Source organism: Centruroides vittatus, unplaced genomic scaffold (assembly GCF_030686945.1).
Source record: "Centruroides vittatus isolate TY-2023 unplaced genomic scaffold, ASM3068694v2 contig_349, whole genome shotgun sequence".
Taxonomy (NCBI): Eukaryota; Metazoa; Arthropoda; class Arachnida; order Scorpiones; family Buthidae; genus Centruroides; species Centruroides vittatus.
Window position 1 is genome coordinate 1197385 of NW_027122172.1, and position 19035 is coordinate 1216419.

Below are 19035 nucleotides of genomic sequence, written 5' to 3' on the forward strand. Positions count from 1 at the left end.
TTTAAAAAGGCTTTTTTCCCGTGGGCACAATGTATTTTCACATTCTCTCTACTTCACAAGAGGACAAAGGTTCGGAATTCAAACAATTGCAAATTTATGCAACGTAAACTATTGAAAACATTCCATTTTGCTCTGTAAGTGCAATCACTGAAAATGTTGCTGAAAAAGTATTATTATTATTTTTAAAGCATTCCTTTCCTGCAGTAAACACATTTTAAAAGGATTTGTATGCATAATGCAGTTTTCATAGCTGCACCATTTGAAGATTACACATTTTTTTTTTATCAGCAGTTCATTTATGATACCTTTATGTAAACTATATCCACATAATTGGAAAGATATATTGGCCACCTCAGAGCATGCATTTATAACATTTCATATGTTCCTTGTTGACTTTCTCAATATGTTCAATGGTTCTTAGTCTTTTTTAAATCACAGAACACTAGAATTTAAGTGTGATTTCACTGTTCTGCAAATTTTTAAGATCATAAAGTAACAAAAATATGCATGAATAATTTTTAATAAAAGGTTCATTTATGTATTCTGTAATCTATATATGTCTTTTATCTCTGGTTTTTACAAAAATTACTCTGATTTGAAGTAGTTCTGTTTTTATAAATATGCAATACTCAATCTTTTACTTTTGCAGATTTTATCAATATCGGGCATAAAATGTAGTATAACTGCCCTAGTTTCTGGATTTTGAATTTTTATCATAGACGGAGAGACTCGTTATATTTGTGAACGCGAGATCGCAGCTCTCGCAAAAATGTCAAAAACTAACAAAACTTTTCGTGTCCTCGTGGAGAAAGCCGGTTATTTGGATCGGAGAAAAATCTAAAATTTGATTATTTCGGAGAATTTCGTTTTTAACGAACGATCGTAGACCTTGCTACGGACGGTACTTCTCGTAACAAAAAATTTCCAACTCGACGTATAACCGTGCCGAATTGATTTTCTATCCGGTCGTAATTTTCTATATTTAAGGAATGAAAGTAACTTGTGATCTTTTCTTTCAATAGAATTAAAAATGTCAAGGGAATTATTTCCATTTAACAGAACATTTATTATGAAGCAAAGAAACATGTCAGTGGATTATATATTTTCTGATAAGTGTCTTTGAAAAACCACACATTATATATGTATGTGTGTGATTTTTCCAGAGACACTTGTCAGTGGATTTCAAAATATTTTCATTTATGCAATTCAAATAAAAATACTGCCCAAAGGTCATTTTATAAAAGCCTTTGATTTATTTTGGAAAAAAGCCAATAAAGGTACATTCTTAAGTTGTAAAAATTGACATATCACTTTACCCTTAAATAACCATATTACTTTTGGCATGTAAAAGCATATTTTAACCTTGTCGGTAATGTTTTTGAAACTATGGATTTTCGATGCAGAAAATTTTGTTTAGATATACGAGGTGCATACCAGAATTACATACAGTTTAGCCAGAACTTATCAAAACTGACCAGTTTGTCACTTTTCAACACAATCCCTGTTTTTGCACTTTGACATCACACTTTGCATCTCTTTAACCAGTTGTCAAAGCACTGTGCAGACTCGTGGTTCTGAAGGACTACAGAAAACTGAACTACCGAGAGTAGATCTCGACGAATAAAGTGTGCCACGGAGTGAATCCTTTGTCTTTGCAAACGGCCAAAAGTCGCTCGGAGCCGGGTGCCAAAAATCTTGCCTCGTCCTCCGTCCGGCAAGTACGGAGGACGTGGCGAGATTTTGATGGCCTTTTCAATTGTAAAATCTCGGACGACTCAAGCTCCGTGCGGCAGAGCATTGTCGTGGTGCAAGACCGGCAAACTTGGTAGACCTTTCGCAAATGTTTGCCCGACGTATATTTTGCAAGCCTACCATTAATCGTGTTGCAATGGCTGTGGCTGATCTTTGATAGAGTTAATTCCACTCAAATTCTTGAACTCTTGCAAACTGTGTAGTCGGCAAGAACAGACTTCCATTAACTGCTCGTGAATATTGGCTGCTTTTTCACCACGAGCGAACAAAAATTTGACGATAGCAAGCCGTTCCCAAACAGAAAATGAAAACTCCGAGCTTTAGGACGCACTCGGAAATAAGTTTGTTAAAAACACGAATTACTCGGCACCCGCTACCGGCATACTAGTGGAACTTCACGAGTCGACCGACGAAAGCTCATTCGAATTTGTCCCGAGAGGGCACGCTTACTATAGTTTGCCGTGCTCCCGCTAGAATTCTGGTACGTACCCGATAATATCTGAGTTTCTTGTCTTTGCAATGAACTGTTCTTGTTACTTTAACAAAGTGCAAGTTGCATCTTGTGTGTATTGTAAACTGTGAATTTATGCTAAGGTTGCTTTCATAATTTTGCAGAATACTTGCAACAAGTTTGTGGAACACCAGTTAAGAACATTTAATGTAAACCATTCCCTTAAGTACACTAAAGAAAAAAACGTGGTTATTGACCGGGTGTCGGTTATTGCCGAAATCCTTTATATCTCCTCGGCTAAAGAAAGACGACAGTAATACCATTTAAAGTGGCGAGATGCAACCGTGAACAGTGTACAAACAAATAGCAAGAGCCAGTAACATCAATATTACCCCAAAAAAGGAATCCTTTGACATACATGTTAAGGAACTTCATGGATACTGTAGACAAGAAACATTATCTGGGGTTTACACCATCCCAATTACCGACAGCAGGTCCCGTTAGACGTCCACGTTTTAAAACTCCTCGACGATAGTGCTCGCGAGATCTCGTCCCACGTTTTATAACGAAGATCCCCGTTTTGTAGTTTTTTATTGTTCTCTGCATGCTCTGTCTCTCTGTGCAGTCTGTAAAGTTCACAACTATTTTGTGATCTGTGTAAATAACTTCAATAAAGTTTTTTTTTTTTTTTTTGAAGACATTGCTGGTACGTATAATTTGTAATCCTAACCTGCACTGTGAACAAACGAATTATGATTAACATATCGACACTAGAGTTAACGATAAAAGACCGTAACCCTAACATTGATTACGAGACCGAGATTGCCGATAAGAACGTAAAATGCACGTCTCGATAAGCTACGACGTCCTTTAATAGGTCAAAAGCAAAATAGAAGTTAATCATTGCCAACAAGTTAGCGATTACCATAAAAGGCGTCTTAACTGTTGTCGTTCTGATGTTATAGCACCATATTGGAATTATTATTTTTTTCCTCTTGGCAAAAGCAAATCGTCACTAATGGCAGTTTCAAAAGAAGATAATAGTATTGAAAAATCAAACGACGAGAATTATTCAATATGGAAGTTTCAAATGGAGATGCTATCAAAGAAAATTTATATGATGCAGTATTCGGCGTAAAGCCTTAAAAAACCAGACGATGCATACTATAAGCTATTTGAATTCTCGCGTGTTTCGTGTGTTTTCGTGACGTACCCTAACTGTACCAAATTTAACCTCTTTAGGTTTAGCAGTTTGCTCTGAGTGATTATGAATCAATCACTCAGTCAGTCAGGACAAGTAATTTTATATATTTAGATAAAAACAATTAAAAATAAATCAATAAAATAAAATAACTGGAGAAATATACAGTACTTCTTTCTTGAACAATTGAAGTTAAAAATTGTTTGGCTGAAGCCAGAATCATGATCAAGACTCCTGCTGTAAAGTCCTGCTTAGCAACAAAGCAGAGCAGCCTTGTAGGTACTAAGAAGTGGGTAGAGCTGCCTTCATTTTTCTATAATTAATGAAAAAATTGATTATTTGTTGTTCAATTCTCGAAGCTAGAGATAGAAATGCCAGAATGACATTAGTAGATAAACAGTTTCATCAAACAATTTCTTTGGATTGCATTTTGGAATTTGTCACAGTCCACAAAAGACTAGCAGTCCAGAACAGCCAGTTTAAAATCAAATTGTTTAAGAATTATTAGCAAGTATACCGGGTGGTCATTTTAATCGATCCACTGGAATAACTTGAAAAGTACGCGTCTTACAAAGGGGGGAATTAAAAATGCTAGACTTCAAGGGTCCACAAGATAGAGCTATTGATTTCATCGTAGATGGCACTGCAATTGATGAAAACAGGGTCAACTCTGTTTCTTAAATGGGAACCCTGTTTTTGACTGCATATTACAATTCTACATCAAAAACATTTTTTTTGAAAGATGCACTTATCGGAAGTTATCGGTGTTTGAACTTTTATGCAGCCACCCACACTGCACATGTGCATGTTTGTAGATAGCTGTGAAGTTCAATGGGGGAAAAAAAAAGGCTAAAAAAGTCATTGTAATCATACTTTTATTCAAATTTTTTAACATTTCAGTTCATTATTTGAAATTATTGATCTTTGCATTACAAGGCAAAGAATATGAATTCATTTAGATGGAGCGGAGCATGAAATATTTAAACAAGCGCTTAACAAAAAGTGGATTGGATGAGGTGGACCACTGCAATGGCCTACACAATTACCATATTTGACTTCACCCGACTTTTATTTTTGGGGATATTTAAAGAATGTTGTTTACAAACAAGAACCGACAACTAGAGATACGATTGGGAGAATTCAAATGGCTTGTAAAACATACCATAAAACATTTCCAACGGAGAAGTGACTTATGCATTCGGCAAAATGGAGATGTCATTTGCCGTAAGAAAAATATTGACAAGCACTCACATTAAGCATTCCACTAAAACTTTAAAATAAAAATATATTGAGTAAATTTGTTAAATGAACTATGACAAGTTTTTTTATTAGTTCATTTGAAGTAAAAAAGAATGATTCACCAAATAATAATAGTTTTGTAATGATTCTTTTAGCCTTTTTCATTTTTTCCAACAAACTTTGCAGATATCAACAGGCACACACATGCAGTGTGACGGTCACATAAAAGATAATTGTTTTTCACATAAAATGGGAGTTTTCGTTTAGAAAACGAGTCGATTCTGTTTTTTCGATCGTAGCACCATCTGCGACAAAGCCAATAGCCTCGTCTGGTGGCCCTTCTAAGTCTAGTAGTTTTGGTTTGACGAGTATTTTTTGAATTATTGCAGCGAACCGATTAAAGTGGACTATGCCATGTATGTCTGCAAATACAGTACATTTTTATACAATTATATTAAAAATTTTACTGTAATGTAATTGTTTTCTTAGATATAATTGATTATATGAGTTTAATCATAAGGATCTACATTGCCTGTTGTGGCTTATTTCAAATTTACCTAGGTACTTACAAAGAAAAAAATTATTTCTTAACTAACACTTTTTCTGGAGAAATATTTTTAATAAAACTTAAAATTAACAAGTTAAAAAAATAATACAAAGATTATCAAACAGAAATATAGAATTAAACATTAGCTATTTCCAGGATCTGCATATTTATTTTAATGGTCTCGAAATGCATATTTTAACTGCCAAAACTGAAATCCAAATGCAATATTTATTACCAACGAACCTCATTTGAAATAATGTGAATTCTAAACAGATCACAAAACAGTTTTAGCCAAGTAAAAATGAGTTTTAAGAAAAGCATCTCAGAATTGAATAAATATAGTAATTGTAAATTAATAATCATTGGGCTGTGATTTTAAAAAATTGTAAACCTATAAATTCCCACTGTCATCTGTCCTTCCTTAATCTCAAGAATAGAGTTAGATAGATGAAAGTTGAGACCAGATATGAAAAGCTTAGGGGCAGAAGGCTTCAATTAATTATATACTACAAACTTCCAATGCAAACCGGAAGTCACGTCGTTTCGATTCAAACATTTTCCACGAAAGGTGTTAGACGGCCGGAACGACTCTATTGTTAAGAGAAAAGTACGACGTACGGGAAAAGATACTACTAATTTGAGGCAGAGAGCATATATTTTAAATTAAATAAATTTATTCTTAATCTGCTTGGTATCGGTTAGCATAGATGTTCCCCGGTAGTAGCTCCAATCAGTGTAGACACAGAGGCAGTATTTTCAAGTGTCCCCAAATACAATCGTGGTAATTCCCATATATGTATGCAATCTAATTTTACTTTATATAGATGGTCTGCAAAAGCACATGCTGATGCAAAAAGAAACAATGCAGGAAGTCAATGAATCAATTACTGGACAAAACATTTTGGTTCTGGATCGTGACTTCTTAAAGAATTCACACTCAACAACCTTTTTAAAAAACCAGTAATAGTAATTAAAAACAAACGTTTTAGACCGTTAACTCGGTCTTCCTCGGGTTCTAAATATTGAGATTCGTTACAAGTTCAAAACTCTTTCGGAACGTATTCAAATTTTCGAATAGAACAGTTGCGCGTTCGTGTTGCCGTGGTATCGTACGTGTTGTTGACGTACGTAATACGTGTGGCGCAAAAACACAATGTAATTACATTCCACATATAAACGAAGGGATAGGGATGTACTGTACATTAAATAGAGCTATGGGGAACATCCCCTTCGTAACAAAACTTTCAAGCTTGAGAAATGTTACACGCATCTTTAGAATTGATGCAGGTTGTGCGCAGTCCGGCTTTGTATATTTCCAGAGTTTCCAGGTATCGCAGATGGTCCAATCGATGGGAGAGTTTAATCAATTCCGCGTTTTGCAGATCGGCACTTATGCCCGAGGTCGAGGCATACGCGGAGAGGGCTGTGGTGCCTCTGTTGCGGTCGATATCGTACTTATGCTCGCGTAGACGTTTGTCCGGCGACCGTTTCGTTGAACCGATGTATACAAGCTCTCTTTGGAATCTGCCATCCCATAATGGAACAGAGTATACCCCCGGTGCCATTCTTTTATCTAAGATGTCCTTGGAATTGCGCATGAGGTCATATATAGTGTTACGTCTGTTGTAAGCAATCTTTTTGTTGGTGTATGCGGCAATTTCCCTGTAAATGGAGTCTAGGTGTTTATTATATTCTACCACAATAAGTGATTGAGTGGTATTGTAGGCGTTAGTGCGTGCGTTGGTGTTGTCGGTACGATGCAATTGCGTATAATATGCAGACGCAAGGTTACGAACCAACGTACGACTATAGCCGTGTCTTGTGGCTATGTTCTGGATGCACTCTAATTCAGATATGGTGTCTTCGATTCTGGAGTGGTGCGTGAACGTTCTTTTCGTAAGGGCCCGGAAGGCAGCTACCTTGTAAGAGAAGGGGTCCTCTGAAACGGCAGGGATGAATAAAGGAGTGTAGCATGGTTTGTAATGGACCTTAGTGGATATTGTGTTGCCATCTATTTGCATATGGATATCTAAGAAGTTTGCATTTGAGTTGCTTATTTGGTCAAGCTTGATGTGGAGTCCATATGGGTTGTCGTTCATTGCATCGATGAACCTGTTTATATTGGGCTTAGTTTTCCATAAGATAAAGATATCATCGACGTACCTCCTATAAATATGTATATCTGAATTAAAAAGGGGTATGATTCTTTGTTCCAGCTTTCTAATGACCAACTCGCATAAATCGCCCGACAGCTGGCTGCCCATCAGAACACCACGTTTCTGAAGATATGTTTTGTCGTCGAAACGGAAAAAGGAAGTGTAGCACAGAACGTGGGCTAGTTCCAGGACCAGTTTACGGTGCATTCCGTGTGACGTTAGTAAGAGGTCTCTAATCGCGCAAAAGTAAGGTTAGATTTTTATCGACGGGTACAATGAAACGAAATCGAGAACAGTGATGTATGCCTGGTCGGTTAGGTTGAGGGGTCTCAATGCGTCTAATAATTCTTGTGGGTTCTTGACTGTCCAGGGATAATTGTTTAAGTCGTGAATTATGTGCTTGTGCACCGCCGCATCCAGCTCTCTAGTGGGGGATCTTGCCTTGTCAAGGACCGGTCTTAAGGATGGCGTATCTTTGTGAGTTTTAGCGAATGCAAATAGCCTGGGGGTATCAGGGGAAGGTGCCACTGCCCTGTTAAGGTTCAGCTCTCTGGCTAAACAAGTTTGTGTAAATCTTTTCACACGTGCTTGTAGCTTGTTGACAAATCCATCATCGATGCGTTCACATTCTGTGTCGTTGATGTATGTTTGCATCATGGAAGTGTATGTTTCTTTCTTCAATAACACGAGAGCCTTGCTTTTGTCTGCCTTGAGGACAATTATGTTATGGTCTTTTAACCATTTTTTGGATTTGGTAACCTGTTTCCACATTGTATCCTTCTGTTTCCGGTTGTTAGCAGCTATTATCTTGAAGATAGATTTCCATCTATAATATTCCTTGTGTACGTCATTCATTCCAGAAATGAGGTTTTTGACGTCAGGCATGACCTTTTCCGGTCGTATGCAAGGACCAAGTGGTGCACACACAGGACCATGCGTTAAAGAACAGAGGAGGAAATCAGGTGGTGAGATGATGTCCCAGCATATCAAGGATGAATGTTGTAATGATCCATGCGGTCTTTGTTTGTTAAGAATCCACTGGAATTTCTTTTGATAACGTCTGGAGAGGTCTCTTTCATTGGAAAGTAACAATCCTCATATGGATCTCCTGTAGTAATTCAGTATCTTGGTTGTGTATTTGACTTCTTAAGTAAACAAAACAAAACTTATTAGCCAAAAGTAAAATAAAAAAAAATAAAACTGCTTCTCATTTCTTCCATAGTTTAACCTATGTTTCTGACAACTGTTATTAATAAACAACTAAAACAAATCCAAATATCTTCTCATTTAACTTTATTCCTTATATATTTAAAAATTTGGAATTCCCAGTTTTAGCAAAGCAATTTTTAATTTTAAATTAATATCCATCAATCATTTTATTTGAGAAAACATTCTAATTCTGTTTTATGAAAATGTTTGTGTACACAAGATTTTGTCTAGATAAAGGAAAAAGCTTGGAATTTTCAAACTAGAAAACATTTTATTTTTGTTTCACATTGACCATACCTGTTTTTTTTTTTTTCTGTCAGTAAGATTGTCGAAACTTTTTCAAAACGTAAACATAATGACTATTCCAGTACAAATACTTTAGTACCATCTTAGAGTAATTATCCCACTTTTTGGTTCTACATTTGCTGTAATTAAGTATTTTTTATAACTTTGCTTTTAGGAGGAATAAATAAATAAAACTTTGCTCGTGTATTCGGTCCGTTTAATAAATAATATTTGATGTTTAGAATCGATTAATCATATTCTAATAGGCCACGTTGAACTAAATATGCATAATAGTCCATCACGGCCGCTTCCTGGGTGTAAGTCTCTACGGAGCCCGGTCTTGCCCGCTGGACCGTAGACACCGCTTCCAATGGTTGCATTCCTTTAAACTTAATGTAATAACACGCGACCATGGTGCCAGTCCGGCCTCTCCCCATCCAGCAGTGCACTCCGACGGCCTGAAACGAACAAATGCAGGCACACGAATGACACAAACATATAATACAAGGAAATATTGTACGAGTAAGACAGATTACTGGAAATATACAATGTATCAAAAGTTCCCTTATTCAATTTTTCAAATTTTTTTTTACTAATAAAACTTGACCTTCACACAAAATGTAAACGAACAAACCATATGCAGACTATCGGCTGTACTCGGAAACTTCGGAGATGAGGACGGATGTGGATCCGGAGGCAGAGATCCACTAAATGACATACGTCCCTACTCGTGTCGTAACATTTTTGGCTTGCCACGTTTGCCCAAACATTATGTTTCGGGTTCGTCTAAATTGTGGAAATTATTTACGTAAACTCTTTTACATACTTCCATAAAAAAAAATCTGTCAAAGTCAAGTCCGGAGAGTGAGATGGCCATAAGTCCTTAAAAATGATACGGCAATCAAAAAACCAATTCGGGTTTCACAAAATCTTTAAACGAGTTCGTGCAAAGTGGGATTCTTGGAGGTTCATCATTGGAAAATTTTTTCCTCCAAAATCTTCATGCGACATTTGTCAGATTTTTTTAAAATAAGTCTTCCAAAAACAAAGTTCTCTGTCATAGATTAAACGTCACCGGACACGATCACACTTCTCGCTTTCTGGTTGACGATACAGTTATCCCATTCGTACAAATTTGCTCAAAACACTTTCAATATTATCACAATCTAAAGCAAGGGTTCCACTAGGCCGGGTACGGCAAACCTTTTAAGTCCGTACGCCACATAGAGAGCATAATTATCTTTAAAAATATTTATGCATGCCGAAGGTTTGGACTTCAAATAACGACGTTTAAAGAAACGAAATAAAAACGATTTAATTGCTATAATCGTAAAGAAGCCGACCGGATGATAAACCGAAAACTTTATCGAAAAAGACGGGCGAAAAACCTAAATAGTACGGCACGTTGCACATAGTAGTTATAAAAGTAGACTAAGAGGTATAAAAAACCGAGTCCAAGCTAAATTATTGTTTTTATTTTCTTTTATTCTATTTTACTTTGGGGCTTATGTTTAGTTAGAGTGAAAGTTTCCCACGCACCCCTCAGTAGCGAAGAATGCCGGGAAACCAGCTGACCAGAAAGAAAAAAAAAAAGGAATGCAAGCATATTGTTAAACGTATAAGTAGGTAAATGAGGAAGGGTGGTTCCAGAAGTAATTGTGACGTCACCTGAGAGCATAAAACGAGCAAGACCAGAGAGGACGATCGAGGGGTGCTCCAGACAGAGAGAGATCGAGGTGAACTCCAGAGCGAGAGATAAGGATAAAGTCTTGAGTGCAGCTACCGTCAATGATCCAAAGGAGACTTGGATAAAGATAGGTTCTTAGGATTGAGGTGATGGATAGGAACGTAGTTCTTTAAGATTCATTGTACGTACCTAGTCTTAAGCGGTTGACATTGTCGGGTCCTAGGGGACAATGTTAGGAGACCTAGTTAATGAAATGAGTAGATAAATTACATTATTTTGTGTCAGTTCTTGAGAATTGTTTTTTTGAATGAATTGTTTTGCTTCTTACTACAGTGGAACCTCGGTGTATGACCTTAATCAGTTCCTGATGTTTTGACTTATACCGAATAGGACGTATACCAAACCAACCTTTCCCATAAGAAGTAATGTAAAACTGATTAATCCATTCTCATGTAAAAAAAAAACTCCTCTTGATATGGTATATTAACTAGGTTGTAAAATAATTGAAACTCTGAGCACATTAATAAAAGAATAAATTTTATTATATCAGGTCAGTCCATAAGTCCATGCCCATTTTTATGACCTTGAGAAAAATCTTGTTTTGCTGTTAAAAATGTCAGTCTAATGTGATAATTTTTACACTAAAGTGTTAAATTGGATCTCATTCATATAATACTGTTCAGAATTGTGAACATTTCAGTTGTTTATTTTCGTTAAAATGGAAGTAACCAACAAATACAAAAGACATGTTTTATACTTTTTATTTTTAAGTGGTGAGAATGCTACAATGCAGCCAAAAAAACAAATACTGTACATAATCAAATTGTAATTAGTGCAAGGACTGCGCAGAAGTGGTTTGAAAGATTTAGAAACAATGATTTTAGTGTGGAGGATAAGGCTCGTACCGGAAGACCCGTCGACTTTGACGACGATGCTCTCTCTGCACTAGTCGAAGCAGAACCATCTTTAACAGTTGACGAAATTGCGGAACATTTAAATTCATCCCACGGAACTGTTCGTAGACACCTACAACAAATCGGAAAAGTTTCAAAGCTAGGAAAATGGATACCGCACGAACTGTCAATAGCTAACCGACAACAACGTGTAAACATTTGCACGTCTCTTTTATCCCGCATTGCTTTAGAACCTTTTCTTGGTAGGCTGGTTACCGGAGACAAAAAATGGATCCTCTATAATAATGTGACAAGAAAAAGACAATGGATGGATCGCGACAAGCAACCAAAACCAACTGCAAAAGGTGGGTTGCATCCAAAAAAAATTCTTTTGTCTGGTGGGATATGTTGGGTGTAATTCACTTTGAGCTGTTAGATCCTAATCAAACAATTACAGCTCAAATGTATTGTGAGCAATTAGAGCGTTTAAATGAAAAATTAAAAAAAAAAATCGACCGTCATTAGTGAACAGAAAGCGGGTTCTCTTGCAGCATGACAATGCCAGACCACACGCTGCAAAAATAACTGTACAGAAACTTGAAAGCTACAACTGGAAAATTTTACCTCATCCACCATATTTGCCAGATATTGTTCCCAGTGATTATCATCTTTTTCGCAGTTTGCAGAATTTTTTAGAAGGAAAATCTTTTGAGGATGAGAACAAGGTAAAAAAGGCTATTTCTGAATATTTTGATTCAAAACCGAAATCATTTTACGAAGACGGGATTAAAAAGCTACCATCGAGATGGCAAGAAATTGTACAAAATAATGGCGAATACATTATAGATTGAAATACAATTTAATTAAAATTTTTTGCTGCTTTTTTTGTAGATAAAAATACGCATGAACTTATGGACTGACCTGATAGATTTTTAAAGTTATTACAGTAATAATTGCAAATAATTGCTTCTGATACGCCGTCGCCAGCACACCGTTTTTCAGTTATCCAAAGCAAAAGCAATTTCTCAATATGATCTAATGTCTCTGATCTCTGTTTAGAAATTGATTAAACCCCTTTTGCAATGTTAGCAGATTTAATAATGTCTTTATTTTTCACGACTGTCGATACCGTCATTCTCGGAATATGGTATGCAACAGTTAAATCTCGAACGCGCATGCCACCTTCATATTTCTCAACAATCTCCTTTTTCAGTTCCATTGTGATTCTAGTTTTACTTACAAATTAAAATCAGAAGAAATTTAACAAAGTTATAGACCGTGGCACCGCAAACGTCTAGTCTGGTCTTGTACACCGATAGTGCAACTTGTTCGTAGATGGTGCATATAAGTCGTTGCACATAAGTGAATTAAGTCGTATACCGAGCAAAATTTATTTCGTCCAAAAAGGACGTATTCCAAATTGGACGTATTCTAAATCAGACGTATACCGAGGTACCACTGTAATTTGTACATAATCACCAATTGATAGTTAATATTAAAACATATTTATTCTTTACCGATCTTTGTACATAGTTTCTTTACGGAGCACGCGAAAGTCCAAGCCCAGCGTCCTAACCGCAAACCCGCATAAAGTATCCGTTAGGTTAACGGTTGCAAGTTTCAAGCAATAGTTTCAAAAGCCAATATTGGCATTCTTTTTTATTCAGTACTTTACAGAAGTATTTACATCGGTAATAGCAGTTACTTTTATAAGAGTATGATTTTAAAAGGACGTCAACGTAGAGACAGCATACAGTTTTTCTGCTAGGAATACTCACTATTTACCAGTCCGAAAACGAAAAAAGTCTAAAAACATAAACGTGGACGTCTGGTAAATAACTAGAGTTCAAGTTCGAGATCGATTTCCCAGAAACGACACCACCGTTCTAAAATTCAAATCGGGCATACCAAAACACCGTAATACATAAGTATCCTTTCCGCTCCCGGTTCTCTCGTAGACGGGTAGACCACAGATTATTCCTGCTTTCTTTTTCCCATACGGGTACCACCGCATTCCAAAACGTGCTCTCGAGGTCGACGGGAGGAAATCAAACTCGTCGACGGTCTTCGGAAAATCTGCAAGGACCGACCGGCGGGCGCGGACCCGGTTTCTGCCGTTCGGAAACGGCCGACGGTAAGGGGAGTCCGGTAGACTCTTAGGAAAAAGTAGAAAAATTCCCATTTGGGGCAACTTTCGAATAGATTACCCAGGCTCGTACTTTCACACGAGCATAGGCATCCCAAAGCTGCCATCCTTTTAACATTTACCACCCGGTGGAATCCTATTTAAATGGTCGCTTTTCCAACAGGTGAAAAATAATTTGAAAATTCGATAACGGGAACTTTTGCGCGGTACAAGCAAAGTAATTTACCTGTCCCAATTCGAAGGCCTTCTGGCAAACGCCGACGAATTTATTTATCTGACTGATGGTAGGAGGATGAAATTCTCGTATTTTGATTTCCGTCCAGCTGATCTCGGGAAACGTATAGATCGGGGGTGGTTTCTCGGGCGATAACGTCACGAGATGACGTATTCCGACATCGACTAGGTAGCGCACGTTTTCTACCGTGGACGGCCAACCGAAAGCTGCTAATTTACCCTCTTCGATCCACGAAAAGTTGCGCGGCTTTCTAGACATCGATGCAACTCTTCTCCGCGGAAGGTCTCGCTTGGCTATCGCCTTCCCCCTGGTGACAATTTTCGGAAAGATTTAAAATCACTCGTTTATTTTTTTTCTTCAAAATTAAAAAAATATAAATTTCGAAAGATTAGTCTTGTTTGAAAATTTAAGACGATTGATAATTTTTCAAAATAATAAATTGGACAGATGATACAACCAAAAATACCATTGACGTTGATGCATCCTACGAAAATACGGTTACTTTTCTGCCGTTTCGCTCCGTGGAAAACCGGCAAGCGACAAGGCCTTAGGGTCGATTTACACACAACAGTGACGTGCCGGCACAGTGACCGTTTGGTGCATAAACATCGATAAATATCACACATAGCCAATCAGAGGGTACGTTCGTTAAGTCGAACGAGTTAAACGCGTTAGTAACGAATCGTTCGAAAAGTAGTAGTCTCGCTCAGTGTGCATGCTCCGCGGTGATGACGTATCGAACGAAACTCTAACGAAGCTCACGAAGGAAAGAGTTAGTTTACTTCGTTAAGAAAATGGCGCCCGACGATATCGATGTTTCTAGATCTACTCGAGTGTTTAAATTGTGAATTAAAAGGTGAAATGATTGAAATAACTGCCCGTCCGAAGCAATCTAAGAAAAATATTTTGGATCAGGCTGCACTAGTAACATTCGTATCTTCGATTTTAGAAACAGCCATTTAGTTATAACGAATCGTTCGAAAAGTCTAACGAAACAAGAATAACGATGACGTCATTCTCGTTTAACTCGTTTGACTTAACGAACGTACCCAGAGTTTCATATATGACACGTGATCTGTATTCTGTCAATCATACAAGTGTCGTACATAAAACTCTGATTGGCTATGTGTGATATTTATCGATGCTTACTGCACTGTGCCGGCATGTCACTGTTGTGTGTAAATCGACCCTTATTATTCCAAACTCGAATTTTGTATGCTATGACGTTCCTGGATATGCAGAATTTTCGCGGAAAAAAAAATTTTGTTTCAAAACTCGGCAATTCTAGACTTGTGGCGCTGCGTTTATTAAATAAAAAATGCACGGCATATGCAAAAGCACGTGCTTTGGGCAAACTGCCTACGTCGTACGAAATACCGTTCGATGTAGATCGTGCTGCAACAAAAACGAAGACACGAAATGCCATTCGCATAACTGCAGACAGCAGCTCACGACGGTGCCGGAAACACCACATTAAACAGCTTCACAAGGGAAGCCGTTTAATGCTGCCAATGCGCTTCGAAGTTTCTCGACGCAGGCTTTCGGCTGCTGCCATATTTAGTCCGGTTGCTAAAATCGTACTTATTGACAAATACGTGTCGTGACGTTTTTAAAAAACAAAACACATTCACGGTTGCACCGATATTGATAAAACATGTCAATCAATATTATAAATATTAATACTTGATGCTGTAGAGCAGTGTTTCCCAATGTGTGGTACGCGTACCCCCCACGGGTACGGGAAGAGTTTAGTGGGGGTACACGCTGCATCGTGCTTCGGCTGTTCCTGGTCAACAAGCAGTTTACTTTTTCGATTACAAAGATAGAAAAATAATAAAAAACTTCGTTACTTCTTAGCGGTTTCGCCGGGTGCTGTGATTCTGTGTATTCCTCCACCCTATGGCCAAGACAACAGTGTCACACAAAAACCTCCAGTATCTACACATTGAATTGTTACAATGTGCGCGTGTGTATTTTTAGCTTTTGTGAGATTTTTCTAACAGGAAAGGTTTGTTATGTGCTTTAGTATTAATAAAAAGCTAAAAATGCCGAATAAACCAATTTTTCTGTAGCTAGTTACTACAACTAACAATTCTTAGCAGAGACTTACTTTGACAGTGCTTCTAGAAAGACGAAAATGAGACCTAAAGTCCATATCGCTATATCTAGGAACAATATTTTCCACATAGTCTTCTATTTTGGCTTTTTCGATTTTTCAATTGCAGCAGCATATAGAAATGGAATATCCTCGTTATCTTTGGTTTTTGATTTAAAGTATATGCAATTTTTTTGACGAGGGGTACTCAGCATTAAGAAAATTATACAAAGGGTACACAGATGTCAAAAGTTTGGGAAACACTGCTGTAGAGTAATATGGACTAAATATGGTGCACTCGTCTTAAATCACAGTTCTTATCGTTTTTTTTCCTCCTTTTGTCCAACATGAGAATGGCCGATAGTCAAAATATACTCGTAACCGTGCGGAAGACAGATTATGAGGATTTTTCACAAAAATGTCAAACTTGCGAGACACGTAACATTCGAACACAAATACTCGTACAAAGACTTCCTAATTAAATTTTTTCTAATTAAGGCAAAATTAAACTTCCTGTGTTGATCACGAGATTAGTCATCTCTTATCAAACTTTGCGTGTATATTGGATGCATGCAATTAAATATCAATATTCAAAGATATCTGAAACAACGTATCGTCTATCTTTTATGGCAATGCGCGCACGCGAACGTTAGGAAACTATTTCCACAATACAGTAGAGCGTCGATAAGTGGAATGGCCGGAAAGTGGAACGATTTTCAGTCGGACTGTGTCGTGCCGAATCGAATGTTTTTGATACTAAATTTACTTCTAAAGTATAATTTTCATGTTTTTTATATTCTTTAATATATTTATTTTGTTTGTACAAAATAAAGAAATAATTTTTAACGATACGATAGCCTCGATGATTATTATAAAAAATTTCGTTAGGCTTAAAATCGACGAAAATTCAACACGAAGCGACACGCAACGGAGAAAAATTCAACAGGAAGCGATACGCAACGGAGAAAAATTTGAACATCGGACAGGTTAATGTATTTTTTCGTACAAAGTCGGAAACTGGAACAAATCATTAACTGGAAGGATCCCAGTCCCCAATTGGTTCCACTTATCGACGCTCTACTGTACTTAAAAACTTTTTCATTTTCATTAAGAAGAATTTGGATCGTATGAATTTCAAAGTCCAATTAGTGTTGCCACCTGTTCAAAATTGCTGACCCGGACGGCAGATCGGGTTTGTTCGAAGTCCCTGACGCATGCGCAATGTTAATTTACCATGCGAAGAATAACGTGCACGCCAGTTCTAAACCAGTTAGGGACTTGTGTAGGAGCAATTTAAATTAAGAAAAGAAATAACAGCTTTAAAGAGCTGAGAAGCAAAAAAAAAAAAGTTGACAGGTGCTACGAAATCTCGGACAACGAATTAAAAACCGGGCGGGTGGAAACACTAGTCCCAATAGCACGTCATTCGGTCCACCTACGCGTATTTATCCAGTATATTAGCTAACAGATGGAATATTCAAGTCGGACTATTTTACCAGTTTTTAAATCGCACTATTTGACGGAAAGAATTCTTGAAGCAACGAGAGTATGACCATAAAAACTATAACTACAAAAACCCGTAGGTGGAATTGCCTACAATTTGAAAGATCTGACTATTTCATAACCATTTTACCACAGTCCCCGTTTATTAAGACAGACGAAAAACGTAAGAAATGTAAATCTATCGTCTGGCCGAAATATTAGAAAATGCTTGCGTGTCAATCGAGTGAAATGGCTACAACTTAATGCTCTTGGAAATGTTCAATTAACCATTTCACACCCATTCTTCATCCGAAATTGTTAACAATCTCGAAAAACACATCTCAATGGGTCTTATAACTATCGAAAGCGTTAAATCTTGTAGTATCGAGGACCAACGAATTGTTCCCGACGTATAAAAATGGCAAGTGTGTAAAGGATCTCACAAATTTAAGCACACGACGAATTTTCGATAACTATATATTCTTTATAAAACTTAGGATCACAATATCTACGGTTATACAATTACGTTTTTCCCGTTTCGCGACATAAATTAGGTGAATCAAATCTTATAACAAGCATATACCCGACAAGTATAAACGAATCTAGAACTACGCGTGAAAATATATATACAATGGGTACAAACGACGTTAATCTACAAAGTACTCCTCGATGAATTCCTCGGACAAGTCCACCGGTCCTTCCATCCAGTCGTTGATCCGGTCAGCGAAAAAAAAAAAAAAAAAAATGGCTCCACACATGGAACGTCGCCATTTATATTGCCCACCATCCGGGCTACAGCTACGTCACGTGGTAAGCACCGACCAATCCTAACTGCATTTACAGGCACCCGGCAAAAGGGTGATATGACAACGCGAAAACAATTAACACGCTCGACGACATCTAGACTTCCGATACGGACAACGGAACTCCTATATATATATATATATATGTACAGTACATATAACTACCATAGTGATTAATCACTACAATCTTTTCGAAGACTCGATAATTAAAATCGGAGTTTTAATATGAACCACTCCGAGTTTAAAAACGTCAAAAATCGTGGAAACGCCCATGTCGTGTATGAAGCAGCGAGTACAAACTGGAAAAAGATACCAAACGTACTGTACATATCATAGCGTATTTTAAACGTTTGTATAAATTTCACTTACAACCAAAATAATAGAACGTAATCCTATCTCGAGGGGATATTTGGATAGGTTTTAGAATTTAGTTAACATTAACTAGTTCATACATAATGCAGCGACAAATTAGAATTACACAAAATGTTAATTTTTACCAGTTAATTTAAATAGCATTTTCTTCAGTAGACAGTGTGATCTCGGGGATTGGGATTGTACAGCATACGAGGTTCTAGCTCAATAGAAAAAACAACGAGCTGCTCAACTTTTCCAGCAACATTTAAAACTTTGATAACGCCATCTGTTATCATATTTTATTAAAAAAGTTTTTATTTTTTTAACTATTACAAAACGGCAAAAACCTTAATTTTTAGGCTAGGGATGTTTTATTTAAAAAAATTGTAAATGTTAATAATGAGTAGAATCATTAAGTCTGACCCTACTGGAAATACATACGGCCCCCATTATCTGCCAACTCCCTCGACCTTTAACCACCAAAATTTAACAGCATTAAT

The 19035-nt window shown here is 37.1% G+C and overlaps 3 protein-coding genes across 3 annotated transcripts; all 3 read right to left on the reverse strand.

Annotated features, from left to right (window-relative positions):
* Positions 1-6434: 6434 nt before the first annotated feature.
* LOC136974499 (uncharacterized) lies at positions 6435-7553 on the reverse strand. The gene has a single exon (XM_067269410.1). It carries the CDS (start codon positions 7551-7553, stop codon positions 6435-6437), a length of 1119 nt encoding a protein of 372 aa, XP_067125511.1.
* Positions 7554-7598: 45 nt separating this feature from the next.
* On the reverse strand, positions 7599-8231 carry LOC136974500 (uncharacterized). Its single transcript, XM_067269411.1, has one exon. It carries the CDS (start codon positions 8229-8231, stop codon positions 7599-7601), a length of 633 nt encoding a protein of 210 aa, XP_067125512.1.
* A 575-nt stretch (positions 8232-8806) lies between these two features.
* On the reverse strand, positions 8807-14122 carry LOC136974393 (dual specificity protein phosphatase 23-like). Its single transcript, XM_067269256.1, has 2 exons — positions 13793-14122; positions 8807-9298 (listed from the first exon to the last, which is right to left on the reverse strand). The coding sequence occupies exons 1-2, from the start codon at positions 14057-14059 to the stop codon at positions 9089-9091; spliced, it is 477 nt and encodes a 158-aa protein (XP_067125357.1). The 5' UTR covers positions 14060-14122; the 3' UTR covers positions 8807-9088.
* Between the last annotated feature and the right edge of the window lie 4913 nt (positions 14123-19035).